Source organism: Typopeltis vanoorti, chromosome 4 (genome assembly GCF_054136105.1).
Source record: "Typopeltis vanoorti isolate ZY-2024b chromosome 4, IOZ_Tvanoo_1.0, whole genome shotgun sequence".
Taxonomy (NCBI): Eukaryota; Metazoa; Arthropoda; class Arachnida; order Uropygi; family Thelyphonidae; genus Typopeltis; species Typopeltis vanoorti.
Window position 1 is genome coordinate 49,089,228 of NC_143552.1, and position 14,877 is coordinate 49,104,104.

Consider the following 14,877-nt stretch of genomic DNA (forward strand, 5'->3'; position numbering starts at 1 on the left):
AGGAAAGAAAGTTTGTACTGCTTCACAAGGGAGGTGACAGAACTTGAGCATCAAATTATAGGCCAATCTGCATGGCAGGTGTTGTGGTTAAAGTGTTGGAGAAGCTAGCAGTGGCACACTCAAGATTTAATCTTGGGGGGGAGGGCAAGTTGAGTAGACGATTTGAGAATACACACTATGCATTGCATACAAGCTATGACTGAGCATCTGCAGTGATATCGCGAATACATGATACCCGTGATTTCCTCTGGCCTGGCTCAGGCAAACGAAGTAGCGCCCGAGCACTACTTCATTCGCTTTGTGTTCACACAGCCAGGATTCCCGAATGCTATAGGGTATTCCCACCTTATGTGATCGCTAATTCATAAGTTGCATAGAAATAGAAGACACAACATAAATTTAAAAAATAATAATAATAATTTTAATTAGGAAAATATTTTTGGAAATTTTTCTAGTGCATTTTTCCTTGGGGGGGGGCTTGGCCCCCCTCCCTGGGTGCGCCAATGGAAGCTAGGGAGAACCAGGATCTAGAATTGGGTTAACAACAGAGGTGTTATCTTTGATGAACACCACAGATTTGCTATAGGGAGGTAATGTTTTACTAATCTACTTACTTATTATAATAAGGACAGCTGCATTGGATGAGGAAGATGTATACACAGTAGTATACTTAGATTTTGCAAACACTTTTGATAGATTTTGATAATAAGTCGATAGTCAAAGTAGAATGAATGGAGTTGGATATTAGACTAGTGCATTAGATTGGAGATTAGCTATCTGATAGGTATCAGCAAGTTGTGTATAGGGGGGAACAATATCCTCGAAGAGGAAAGTCACTAATGGTATGCCTCAGGAGCCTGTTTTAGGTCATTGCTGTTTGTCCTGTATGTTAGTGATATTGCAGAAGATTTGAATGGGGATATTCAGTTGCTTGCAAATGATGCAAAGTTGGAAATAACTATGAGGAGTATGGCAGGTGTTATGGCCTTACAAGGAGACTGAATAGACTGAGTGAATGGGCATGGGAATGCCAGTTCCGTGTTGTGAAATGTAAGGTTTTTAAATTTGGAAAACAAAGATAAGATGTAAATTTTATGCTTGGTGGAGATATATTGTTGGAGGTGGAGGAAATAAGGCAAACAAATAATAATAGATTTAGTTTAATCCTTTATCCCAGTGAGAGCAAACAAAGTTTGCGCCTGAAAATATCTTCAGGACTAAATATAGTGTTGTACTATCTTATCCAGTAAGTAGTGCAACACCAAGGCAACTCGTGGCAAAGGTGGAGCAAGCTACAGGATAAAGGATTAAACTAAATCTATTATAGTCTAACCTAGTGATAAATAAATTTTCAATAAGGCAAACAAAGTTTGCACATGATGAATACTGTATTCAGAGGATGACCAAGAAAAGCAGAGTAGGTGGCATTGGAGATAAGCAGTAACAATCAGTGAGGCATGTATTAGTATACAAGAACTGCTGATTGCAGTTCTTGTATACTAATACATGCCTCACTTGTATGCTCATTGAGATCTTGGAATGATGGTGGATAAGGATCTAAAATTTAGAAGACACATTGCCAAAATTGTGAGGACAACACAACAAATTCTGGCAATGATGTGAGGGACACTAACTAAGATAAGGAGATTCTGGTTCCATTATATAAGGCCTTGATTAAGCTATATATGGACTACTATGAATTGATTTGGTCACCTAATTTTCAAAAGGATGAAGAGATATTCAAAGCTTTTGGTCATACTTTTCTCTATCTCTTCCACTTCCTGCTTCTACCCTCATACTAACATTCTTCCTAATGAGGATTCTTTACTTAAAACTTTCTGTCTGTCTCTTTTCTTGCTTACTAACCTCAGGAGGAGGTCCTCCATTCTCCCTGAAGCTACTAGAGTACTCGAGGGCTAGAGGTGTTTCCTCCTCTTTCAACTACCCACTAATAGTTATAGTAGTGGGCAGCGCTACTTGTATTAACCTCCTGTAGCATACATGTTACAATACTGCGATGTGGAAGGCAAAGGGACACCACCACATTACATTCCCAAGTAAAAGCAGCAATGGAAGTTAAAAAGGAAATCAAGATTGGCGATGGAGCCTTCACTGAAGGAGTCATGCCCGGCAGGAGAAGTAACTGGGCTTCTCAGGTTGACAGCCAACGAAATCCTGGTACTTATTCAAAAATGAAGACAAGAAATAAGCTGAATATTGGAACATGGAATGCAAGAACACTGCTAGAGCCAGGCAAAATAGAAAATGTGAAAAAAGAAATGGAAAGACTTGAAATAGACATTCTGGGCATTAGTGAGACGAGATGGGAGGGACAGGGTGATTTCTGGAGTGGAGAATTTTGGATAATATATTCAGGACAAAAGAAGGGCGAGTCAGGTGTTGCAATAATGCTTCATAAAAAAGTTGGAAAGTTAATCACTACAATAATTAACTGTAGTGACAGAATCATGGCGATAAGCATTCAAAATGAACCAGTAAACCTCAATATTATAATGGTCTACATGCCAACATCACAACATAGCGATGAACAAATAGAAGAAATCTGGAGCAGCTTTAAAGACAGAGACAATACAATAATAATGGGAGATTGGAATGCTATAGTGGGAGAAGAGAGCAATGATAATGTTTCAGGAAGATTTGGTCTTGGACATAGGAATGAAAGAGGAAAGCAATTAATAGAATTTTGTACACAAAAACAGTTAGTTATAGCAAATACACTATTTCAAGCTCCAAAAAGAAGAAGATACACTTGGAAAGCACCTGGGGATTCAAGATATCAAATAGATTATATATTGGTCAAGAAAAGATACAGAAACCAAATAAAAAATTGCAAAAGCTATCCAGGTGCCGACATTAATAGTGACCATAACCTTGTCTTAATGAAAACCGAACTGAAACATAGGAAACAAATCCAAAGATACAAACCAATAAGATGGAACCTTGAAAAATTAAAGAGTAAAGAAGTAAAGAGAGGATACCAAGAGCAGGCAACTGATCATAACATTCCAGAAAACATAAATAGTCAGAATAATATTGAAAACCAATGGAATATGATTAAAGAGTTAATTACAAATTCATCAAATCAATTATTGAAAAATGCAGAAAAAGAAAAAAGAAAACATTGGATAACAGATGAAATACTTGGCCTTATGGATGAAAGAAGAAAATATAAAAATGCTGTTAAAGAAGATGTGGCCAAATACAAATATCTTAAAAATCAAATTACAAGAAAATGTAGACAAGCCAAAAAAGAATACCTGGAAGAACAGTGTAATAACATAGATGAATTATTTAAAAAAGAAAACACAGAGAAAGCCTATAAAGAAATTAACAAACTGACGTTCAAATTTAATAAGAACAGCAAAAACAATGCCATCAAAGATGAAAATGGAAAATTACTAATAGAATCTGAGGATATATTAATGGAATGGAAGAATTATCTTGAAAATCTCTATAATGGCAATGAACTTGATGTTATTATTATTACTATTATTACGGGCAACTCCAGGGAGTCATTAGACTCATCGAGGGAGGCCCCAAATCATATTCATCACAACTATTTGATATTCATACAGTATCTATCATACCTCGCCTTAAACTCATTCACTGTCACAGCATCCACTACAGACTCAGGGAGCGCATTCCACTCATTCACTACTCTAAAAGTAAAGAACCCAGCTCTAACACCTTTACTAACCACACTTTTGCCCAGTTTCCATGGATGTCCCCCTAGTCCTCCCACAACCAGCCCTGTTCTCAAAAATATCTTCTGAATTAATTTTATAGAAACCCTTCAGTAATTTGAATGTCTCAATCATATCTCCCCTCCTCCGCCTATCAACCAATTTTTGCAACCACAAATCCTCAACCTGTTCTCATACGGTTCATTCCACAGACCTGCTATCATCTTGGTCACTCGCCTCTGGATCCTCTCCACCTCCTCCCCATCAAGAAGAAACCTAGGTGACCAAATCTGAGCACAGTAGTCTAGATGGGGTCTTATCAAGGCTCGATAGAGAGGAACAATAACCTGCTTGTCTCTGCTTGTCAACGTATTCTTCAGCAACCAAGTGATTTGATGAGCTGTTTTGGTCACTTTTGCAATGTGTCCCCTAAATTTCAATTCCTTATCTACCAACACTCCTAAATCTCGTGACTCATCAATTTCCTGGAGCAGGGTTCCACCAATGCAGTAAACTGCCGCCAATCTTTTCACTCCAAAATGCATAACCTTACATTTTGCCACATTAAACTGACATCCATTCTCCTTAGCCCAGACCTCCAATCTATCCAAATCATCCTGCAAAATTTTGACGTCATCTGCATTCACTATTGCCCTACCCAACTTCGCATCATCCGCAAACAAATGAACTGTTCCTCTCAGATCATTTCCTATATCATTTATGAACAAATTAAACAGCAGTGGTCCAAGAACAGATCCTTGTGGCACACCACTAGTCACAGGCCGTCTTGTGGACTCTACTCCCGAGTAAACCACTCTCTGATATCTCTCCGTCAACCACCCTCCTATCCATCTCACCAACCCTATGTCCATTCCCATATGCTGCAATTTACTGATTAGAATTCCATGTGGAATCCTGTCAAAGGCCTTGGCAAGGTCCAGTAGAATCACCGTAAACCCATTACCCTTATCCAGTTCAGCCGTCACTGTGTTATAATACGTGAGCAAGTTACTGAGGCATGACCTACCCTTCACAAAACCATGCTGTCCCCGATACAGTATCCCATTTTCTTCTATCCAATCTTGTATTTCCTCTTGACTATTTTCTCTAAGACCTTGACAATGATTCCTGATATGCTAACCGGTCGGTAATTTACAACAGCAGTCTTGGAACCACCTTTATGCAGTGGAACTATTTTCCCCTCTTTCCACCCGCTCGGGACTAAAATTAAACAAAATGGTCAAGGGTACTGACGATTCTTTAGCTGCTTCTCGTACAACACGAGCTGGTATACCATCCAATCATACAGATGTATTGACATTGAGGTTATGCAATAGACTACTCACCTCCACTTATTTAACCACAATTCCCGTATAATCTACTGGTTTATTCGTTTCTGCAATGTCACCACCTGGATGATATACTTTTGCAAAGTGCTCACTCAGTAACTCAACTATCTCAACTGATTCAGTTACCTCCCTACCATCGGCATTCTTTAAAATCAATCTGCCATGTACATTTTTCCTTTTACTTGCTACATATCTAAAAACTGTTTAGGATTCTCTTTAGCCTGCATGGCCAATGTTCTTTCGTAATCCTTTTTTGCTTTTCTTACCACACTCGTCACCCTTCTGGCCTGTGCTTTATACTCTTCATGTGCCTGCCGGTCACCCTTCTCCTTAAATTCCCTCCATAGTTGTTTCTTTTTTTGCAACTCAAGCTTAATGGTGTTATTCATCCATTTAACCCCTACTTGATTTATTATTCGGACTCTAGGTATACAGTCAGCCATTGCTTCATGCAAGCACTTCTTAACTACCTCCCATGCACTATCACTTCTAGTCCTTGCAGTTGTACATGCCATGGCACTGAACCAATCAAACTCCTAAGCTTGTCATACTTTCCCGCCCGATAATTCCACATGTACCCTGTCTTAATTGAAAATTCTACACCTTTAGCCACCTCCCAAGTTAAGACCCTATGATCACTCTCACCGATTGGTGGCAATGTGGTCATATTTGTTACAGCCAAATCCTCAGATGTAATTACTAGGTCAAGCACTCTCTGACCCCTAGTATTTTCCATTACATGCTGTCGCAGATAGTTATCCCTTAATAACCGCATAAAATCCAGTTCCTTCCTCCCGTGTGTCCTCTCCTCACTCCAATCAATGTGACCATTGTTGAAATCTCCCATAATAATCACCCTCCTTCCACCCATTTCTTCTATTTGCTTGTGCATACTGTCCCCACCATCTTTTCCATCACCTGGTCTATAGCAGCACCCAGTTGTATATTTAGTTCTGCTAGCCACAATCTCACACCAAATGGCCTCAAATGTGCTATTTTCTCTATCCTGCAATTCAACTTCTATTCTCCTTGGCTGGAGCTCATCAGCTATCATCAACAATACTCCTCCCCCCATTTTATTCTCTCTGTCATTCCTGAACACACTATACCCATCACATTCAATCCCACTAGTTATATCATCTACAGTCAGCCATGTTTTACTAATACCTATAACCTGTGGTCTGGAAGTGCCAACCATGGCCAAAAACTCTTCCTTCTTGTTCCTAATACTCCTAGTATTAGTGTACATGAATTTAAGACCCCCATTAGCCCCAACCCTACCTTGAAGCCTTATATTAACTCTCCCACTCTGATTTGTTGTCCTTATTTGCTCTGGCATATTATATTCATTCTTAAATTCAACTGCCTCCATAAGGTCTGTATCTCTACCCCCACCCCCTAACAAATCTAGTTTCCCTGAATTTGCATATCCACTACATTCAGCAACACTTTCTCAAGTCTTCTTACACCGTATCCATTCAAATGCAAGCCATTCATCTTATATAGATCCTTTCGTCCATCAAACTCACTCCACACATCCACAAATTCCACACCACTCGTCATACATAACCCACGCATAAAGTCATTTGCAATTATAGCCCTCCTTTTAAACATTTCACTGTCATACCGTGGCAAAAGACTAATCATTCTAACTCTCTCACTCTTTTCTTTTGCTACCTCAAACAATTCATTCAGGTCTTCTATCATTTCCATTTTATCTCCTTTCAAATCATTCGTACCTGCCACAACAATCATTTCTTTCACCTTTTCCTTTTGCTCTCTAATAGACGCAGTTACGTCCTTTATGGTCGCACCAGGTTGGTACGATTTTGTCAAATCCTCTACTAACACACCTCGTACTAACGAGTCTCCATACAGCACTCTATCCTTCATTTTGTTCATGTTCACATTCATACGTCTATTTTTCCTGTCATACCTTTTATTATTGGTTGGTTCATTCAGTCTACTTTTGTTCATGCACTCTAGCTGCTGTTTTGCTCTTTCTATCGCCCTATTCAACAACGCGATCTCACTCAATGCGTCGATCTCATCTTTTTTGTTCTCTGAGAAACCATTTATACTATCATTCACACTTTCTACATTCACACTCTCACAATTTTCATGTACAACCTTGCCGTTTCTTGTCATATCCCTATTTCCTTCATTCTGAAGGTTGACAAAAACATCACACTCACGATCCGAAATACACTTCAATTCCGCATTCTCCCTACATTTTCTACACACATTCAATCCTTTATCATCATCTAACCACACTCCGACCGCACTCCGCAAATCATACATTTCACAGCTAGTACACTGACCCATTTCTTTTATGCTACCGTTCTTTGATAATGATGGCGAACCTTCATTACTGGCCGCCATTTTCCTACGCACAGGTGCCATATTTATCTGTAACGTGTTTTGTCAAATTAAACGTTATAACACACCAAAAATAGACGCACTAAAATACGCAAGGCACTAAAATATGCAAGGCATGTTGATATCAGTATAGAAAATCAAAATGAAGATAATCTAGGACCCCCAATAATGCGAGAAGAATTTGATAAAGCACTGTCTGAAATGAGTAATGGAAAAAGACCAGGTGTAGACAATATTCCTATAGAACTGCTACAAAATCTAGGTGATGAGACAAAAACCGTACTCTATCAATTAATAGCCCAAATCTATGATAGAGGAGAAATACCAAAGGAGTTTATGAAATCAACCATAATACCAATACCAAAAAAAGAATAATGCAAACAAATGCAACCAATTTAGAACAATAGCTTTAATCCCACATGTTAGCAAAATTCTGCTAAAAATTATTCAAAATAGAATTTATTCAAAAATAGATTGTCTATTGGATGAAGACCAATTTGGATTCAGAAAGAATAAAGAAACAAGAGAGGCAATACTCTGTTTAAGAACAATAATAGAGAGAAGATTAAACCTTAGTCAAAATACTTACATTGGCTTCCTTGATTTAGAGAAAGCATTTGATAAAGTAAACCAGCAAATACTCCTAAATTGTCTAACTAATATCGGCATAGATTTGAGGGATAGGAAAATAATTTATCAAATTTACAAAAATCAAAATGGATGGATTAAAATCAATGATAAGGAGAAAATAATAAATATCAGGAGTGGAATAAGACAAGGATGTATACTTTCACCACTTTTGTTTAATTTATATATTGAAAAGGCCATTGAGGAATCTAAAGATAAAATAAATAGTGGCATAAAGATAAATGGTGAGCAAGTCATGTGTATAAGATTTGGTGATGACATAGCCCTTGTAGCAGAAAACAGAAGAACGTTTAAAACAATGCTAGAATTACTAAATAATAACCTTGAAAAATATAAAATGAAAACAGAAGAACGTTAAAAACAATGCTAGAATTACTAAATAATAACCTTGAAAAATATAAAATGAAAATCAACACAGATAAGACTAAAATCATTGTTACAGGCAAAATCCCTATCAATACAGAGCATATAGACATCAGCGGGAAACAAATAAAACAAGTGAAAAGCTTTAAATATTTAGGAAGCCTAATAACAGAAGATGGCAGAACAAGAGAAGACATAAGATCAAGAATAATGCAAAAGTCCAATTCTCTAAGATGAAAAGCATTTTAACAGGAAACCTCAACCTACAATTTTCAATTGTAGGTTGAAGTTTCCTGTTAAAACTGTTTCTTTACTAACAAAATTAGTAAAGACATTGATATGGAGCATTGCACTGTATGGATGTGAAACCTGGATTCTAGGCAGAGAAGATGTAAGAAGATTGGAGGCTTTTGAAATGTGGTGCTGGCGTCGCATGAACAAAATAAAATGGACAGAAAAAAATCAAACCAACAAGTCCTGAGAGAGATAAACGAAACAAGAACTCTAATAAAATCGATCAAAATTAGAAGGGATAGGTGGTTTGGACATATACTTCGACATGATGGACTTGTGAAAAGAATAACTGAAGGCAAAATAGAGGGGGAAAGAAGAAGAGGCAGACCAAGGAAAAGCTTTCTTGATGAAGTCAAAGACAGCATGGATTTGAGGAGTTACCAGGAGGTTAAGAAGAAAACCAATGATAGAGCGGAATGGAGGAAATTGCTGCTGAGCTACCAGTCCAAAGACTGATGCAACTGATGATGATGATAAAGAGATATTGAAAAGGGTCCAGAGGCGATTGACTAAGGTAGTTTCTGGTCTATGAGGTCTGAGTATGAAGAAAGGTTGAGAAGATGCAATTTACAGAGTCTAGTGGATAGAGAAAGAGGGATGATATGACAGAGACATACAATGTAAAGGGTTGTTATAGGATTAATGTTGAAGAAGTTTCTCATAAAATGGTGGGAGATGGTTGGGGGGGGGGAGAGAACCAGAGCTCATTACTGGAAGCTGTATAACGGATGTGAGCAGGGGAGTGAGAAGTAGGTTTTTGCATTGAGAGTTGTGAGTGATTGGAATGCATTGCCTGAGAGTGTAGTGACTGCAGAACATGTGTGCATAACAAAGGGATCTCGTATAATGACTCTTTGGCTCCATGGAGGTCTTGGGAAAATAATAATAAATAAATAAATTGCAATGCAAATCATTCTATCATGCTTTTGAAGTAAACAGCTTTGAATCAAAGTGCAATAAACATTGCTGTACACATTTTAATAAAACTCCACAATGCATTTCATCAAATGATTTAAAATGAAGGAAAAAAGTTTGCTATTTAATTAATTAGATTTGTTTTGCATTTTTCAGGATAGTTGCATTAAATGGACACATTCTAAAAATGTCAGGTTCTTCATTTCCACATATTGGCCCTAAGATTCTTCAACAAGTGTCATATTTTGTTGTACCTCCTCATACATTTGGGTTTTTTATTCTCCCTGAAGCACAAGCAAAAGCCTGTTTGTAAAGAATTTTAAGGAAAATGATAAAAAGAAGTAATGTGTTTCACTGTGTATATATGTATGTATTTATATAAAAGTTTTTATTGTCTTATTGATTAAGACTGACATGATATAATGCTTCCATTCAGGTTCCACACACTTCTAGTTTTTTAAGTTACCTACTTTTCTTAAAAAAATTATTTTCTTAATCTTATAAAGAGGGATAATGACCTCCCTATCTATACTTTTATTGTGTTCTTCAATATCCAAATAATCCTCAGAGCTATTTTACTCAGATTTATTCAGATTTAAAGCTGAATTTTTGATATAAATGTTATATACAGTAGATGCCCCCCCCCCCCTGCCACACACATCCTCATTTCCCATAATCTCTGTGACAGGAATTAGGATTATGTTCTTGGAAATACAGTTTGAACTATAATCAAAAGACTCATCATGGGACACACACACACACACACACACACACACACACACACACACACACACACACACACACACACACACACACACACACACACACACACACACACTAACTAACTAACTATTATAGATTTCCTTAAACTTATTTACTGTTGGGACATTCACAAATCACCTCTGGCCATCCATTCCACTCATTTATCACTCTCCAAGTAAAGAACTAGTCCACACATCTTTACCCCTTTTATATTCCTACTCCCCATGTAGGGGAAAAAATTGACGTAAAAGAAATTTTTCAATTTCTTTTATGTCAATTTTACAGAATCCCTTTATCATATCCACTCTCCTCTACCTGTCAGCTAAACTCTGCAACCCACACACCTTCAATCTATTCTCATAGGGAACATTCCACAGACCTGTCACCAGCTTGGTCACTTGCTTCTTAATCCTTTCCACCACTTCCCAATCCCCAAGAAACACAGGTGACCAAATCTGTACACAGTAGTCAACATGTTGCTGATTCTTATAAAGAGGGATAATGACGACCTCCCTATATATACTTTTATTGTGTTCAACATCCAAATAATCCTCTGAGCTATTTTTCCACCTCTTACAATTTCTCTGAATTTCAAATCTCTCTCCACCATCACCCCCATATTCCTAGCCTCATCAGTTTCCTGTAAACTAGTACCATCAATATGATATGAAGTATGTAATCTTTTCATCCTGAAGTGCATTACCTTACATTTTGTAACATTAAATTGACAACCATTGTCCTTTGTCCACACTGCCAATTTATTTAAATCATCCTGCAAGATATCTATGTCACCTTTATCAACTTTTGCCCTCCCCAGTTTTGTATCATCAGTAAACAACTGAATATATCCCCCCCCCCCTCAAATCCTCCATAATATCATTAATGTACAAATTAAAGAGCAGTGATCGCAGTACAGAATCCTAGAGTACTCCACTAGTCACTCACCTTTTACAAAACCATGCTTCTCCCCTACAGAGAGTATCATATTCCTATCCACCCATTTTTGAATTTTACTTTTAACCAACTTTTCCAATACTTTAACCACCACTTCAGAGATACTAATTGGCCTGTGATTTGTTACGTCTATCACTTTTATGTAATGGAACTATCTTACCCTCTTTCTGCTCCCTTGGAACCTTGCCAGAGCTCAGACTTAGATTAAACAACTTCTTCAGAGGCACTGCTGTTTCACTTGAACATTCTTGTAACACACAAGCTGACATACTGCCAGGCCCACTGCTATATTCACATTGATATTTTTCAATATACTGAGTATCTCCAGTTCATCAGTAATTGCAAAGTCACCACCTGGATGATATACCATTGCAAAGTGATTGATCACTTAGTAACTGAACTATTTCTTCTGCTTCTTTAACTTTCCTGCAATCAGCACTGAGTGGGGTCATCTTTCCATAATCATTCTTTCTCCTACTTGCTGCATAGAGAAAAAAAATCTTTTGAATTTACTTTGCTCTACTTAGCTAATTTTCTCTCAAAATCTGATTTAGCGTTCCTTACTATACTAGTTACCCTTCTTGCTTGTGCTTCATATTGCTCATGAGCATGCTGATCACCTTGGTTATATTCCTTTCACAATTTTTGTTTTCAGCTTCTGCTTTATATTGCTCCTCATCCACTTAATTCCTACTCAGTTTATTCTCCTGACCCTGGGTATGCACTCTGATGTTGCCTCACTCAAATAATCCTTGACTGCTTCCCATGCAATAATGACATCATTCCATATGGTTCCTTATGCCATGGCACTGCTCAAAGTTGTGTCCTAAGTTTGTCATAATTGCCAGCTTTGTAGTTCTGCATAAACCCTTTCTTGAGCAATCTCTCAGGACAACACAACACAACACAACAACACAACACAACAACATCAAATCAAATCAAATCAAATCAAATCTTGGTTAATTCTTTAAGATTATGCTTATTATGGAATGAAACAATTGAAACTTATAACCAAGTCTTACCTTCTTTCATTCCAGATTCATGAATGCTTAAAATTTCACTCTTTTTTTTTTCTATTGTTATTGCTTTTCAGCTCTTTATGGATACTATATTCTCAAATTCAATTTTCCCTCTTTCTAGACATTTTTGAAAGCATATATATGTACTGTATTGTAAATAATTTTAAATTAAACTTACAACAAATGAAGAACAAGACAAACTACAATTGTTTGCTCCAGCTGTAGACTATTCTCTTTGTACCTGTGAAGTGAACTGGGCACAATGACAATTTTTTTTTTTTTAAATGCAAGTATGTATACAGTATTTTTTATTTTAAATCTTAGTTACTGAATAAAAAATAGACCATGATAGTTCATTTATTAGAAATAGTTCATACTAGTTAAAATGTTATATTCTCACTTGTATGCTTTAGTTTCTCAGGCAACAATCTGCCATTGAAGTATACACATCCCAATTGATTCGTTTTTGTGGTCCAGCATTGAAAATTTTTATTATTATTATTATTATTATTATTATTATTAAACAAGACCTCATGGAGTCAAAGACTCATCTAGGAGGTCCTTTTATCTCACACACATCTCATCATACCGGGTCTTAAACACATTCAAACTCCTTGCAGACACCACACTCTCAGGCAAGGCATTCCAATCATTCACAACTCTGCACGAAAAAAACCTGCCTCTCACTCCCCTACTCACACCCTCTTTATACAGTTTCCAGGGATGACCTCTGGTTCTCCCCTGATCTCCCACTATTCGCTGTAGAACTTCTCCACCATTGATCCTATAGCAACCCCTTACCAACTTGTAGGTCTCTATCATATCTCCCCTCTTCCTTCTCTCCACTAGTCTCTGCAAATTACATCTTTTCAATCTTTCCTCATACTCGACATTCCAGAGGTCAGAAACTACCTTAGTCAGTCGCCTTTGGACCCTTTCCAACATCTCCTCATCCTTCAATTTCAACTTATTCAACTTATCAGTTGTAAAAAGTTGGGGAGGGTCATAAAGTGAGATCTGCTATATAATTATGCACTTATTAAGTCTGTTTTAAATTTCATCATTTAGTGACCTAGTCAAATTTAGAACAAAAGATGTCAAAAGCTATAATTCACGCTGATTTGAAAAAGATTGTCTAAAACCGCAGTTAAAACATGTCTGTTCCATCTTTGTAAATAGATGCACACTTAAGATTGTACACAGTATCTGCTCATGTGTACTTGAACTATGATGATGTTTCTCTCATTATGCTCCAATGAAAATCCAATAATTATTAATAATAATAATTAGCAATAACATGAAATGAGCAAGAGATGTCAAAAGCGTTTTAAAGAAAACAAAAAAATTTGATAAATTTTATTATGCATGCATTTATATAATAAAATACTTTTGTTTGTTTGACCAACTGAGACTGATGTGGCATCAGTGGCATCCTTAAGGTGTTACAGAATTGTTTCCATTTGGTGCATAGCACTAAAGACTAAACGCCAGCCTGGTTGGCTGAGTGGTTAGCATATCTGCTCTCCAGCCAAAAGGCTGCAGGTTCGAATCCTGCCATGGGCATGGATGTTTGTGATTGTCTGTGTAAATACTAGTGGTGGTGAGTGGTAGATGGCATTGGTGTAGTTGCTGTTAGTTGTAGTTGATGGATTGAGTGTTGGAGACAGAGAGTTGTAGAGTAGGTGCCCTCCTTTGATGAGTCTTTGGACTCCCTGGAGATGTCATGTAATAATAATAATAATAAAACTCATGAAACAACTTTTCAATGCAACAGATTTGATTTATTTTGAGCATCAATTTGAGTATGTATATGTACAGATATGAAATTAGATGACTTCACTCAGCTGAAATACAGATGAGAAACATATTTATATACATAATAATCCACCATTTATCTGAGTGCATCGGTAAATTGATTTTTATTTGACTCTTTCAACTTAACAATTCGTTAAGTTGAAGGAGTGCTGCATGCATGAGGATAATGAATGCTTTTCAAGTTATTACTAAATTAAAATATAATCACTGCAAGTGCCAATTTAGTTTCTTCAATTATTATTTTTTTTTTAATGTTGTCATTACAATTTTTTTGACATAACAGCTTTCTCACAAGCAAACAAAAGAAGATAGCAAATAGAAGCTTCTTGAAGTGGGCAAAGATAATTAATCTCAACAGACTAAGAAAAAATGTTACATTCATTATTTCACTTGCTGTAAATAGTCTGTTTCTAATGGAAAGCTGTTGTTTTCCTGAACTGTTTAATTGCTTGCTTCCTTTTTCAAATGGAGAATCCTAGCTTTTCTTCCAAAAATAAAAAATTAAAATAATTTTAATTAAAATTTTTATATGCTTATGTACCATTACATATGTACACAAGCACATATGTCTTGTACATATGTGCTTATGTACAAGACAACTGGACATACTTGATTCTCCTTCCTGTTCAAAAAAAAAAAAAAAAATGTATGGCATAAAATAGACAAATATATAGC

The 14,877-nt window shown here is 36.7% G+C and overlaps 1 protein-coding gene across 1 annotated transcript in view; it reads left to right on the plus strand.

Moving 5' to 3' along the window:
* Window positions 1–14,140, plus strand: part of LOC150107287 (heparanase-like) — a 321,370-nt gene extending 307,230 nt beyond the window's left edge. Inside the window, exon 11 of the mRNA XM_090391135.1 lies at window positions 9,809–14,140. Coding sequence (XP_090247261.1) covers window positions 9,809–9,965 — 157 coding nt within the window. The 3' untranslated portion in view covers window positions 9,966–14,140. The remainder of the gene's footprint in view (window positions 1–9,808) is intronic.
* Window positions 14,141–14,877: the final 737 nt, after the last annotated feature.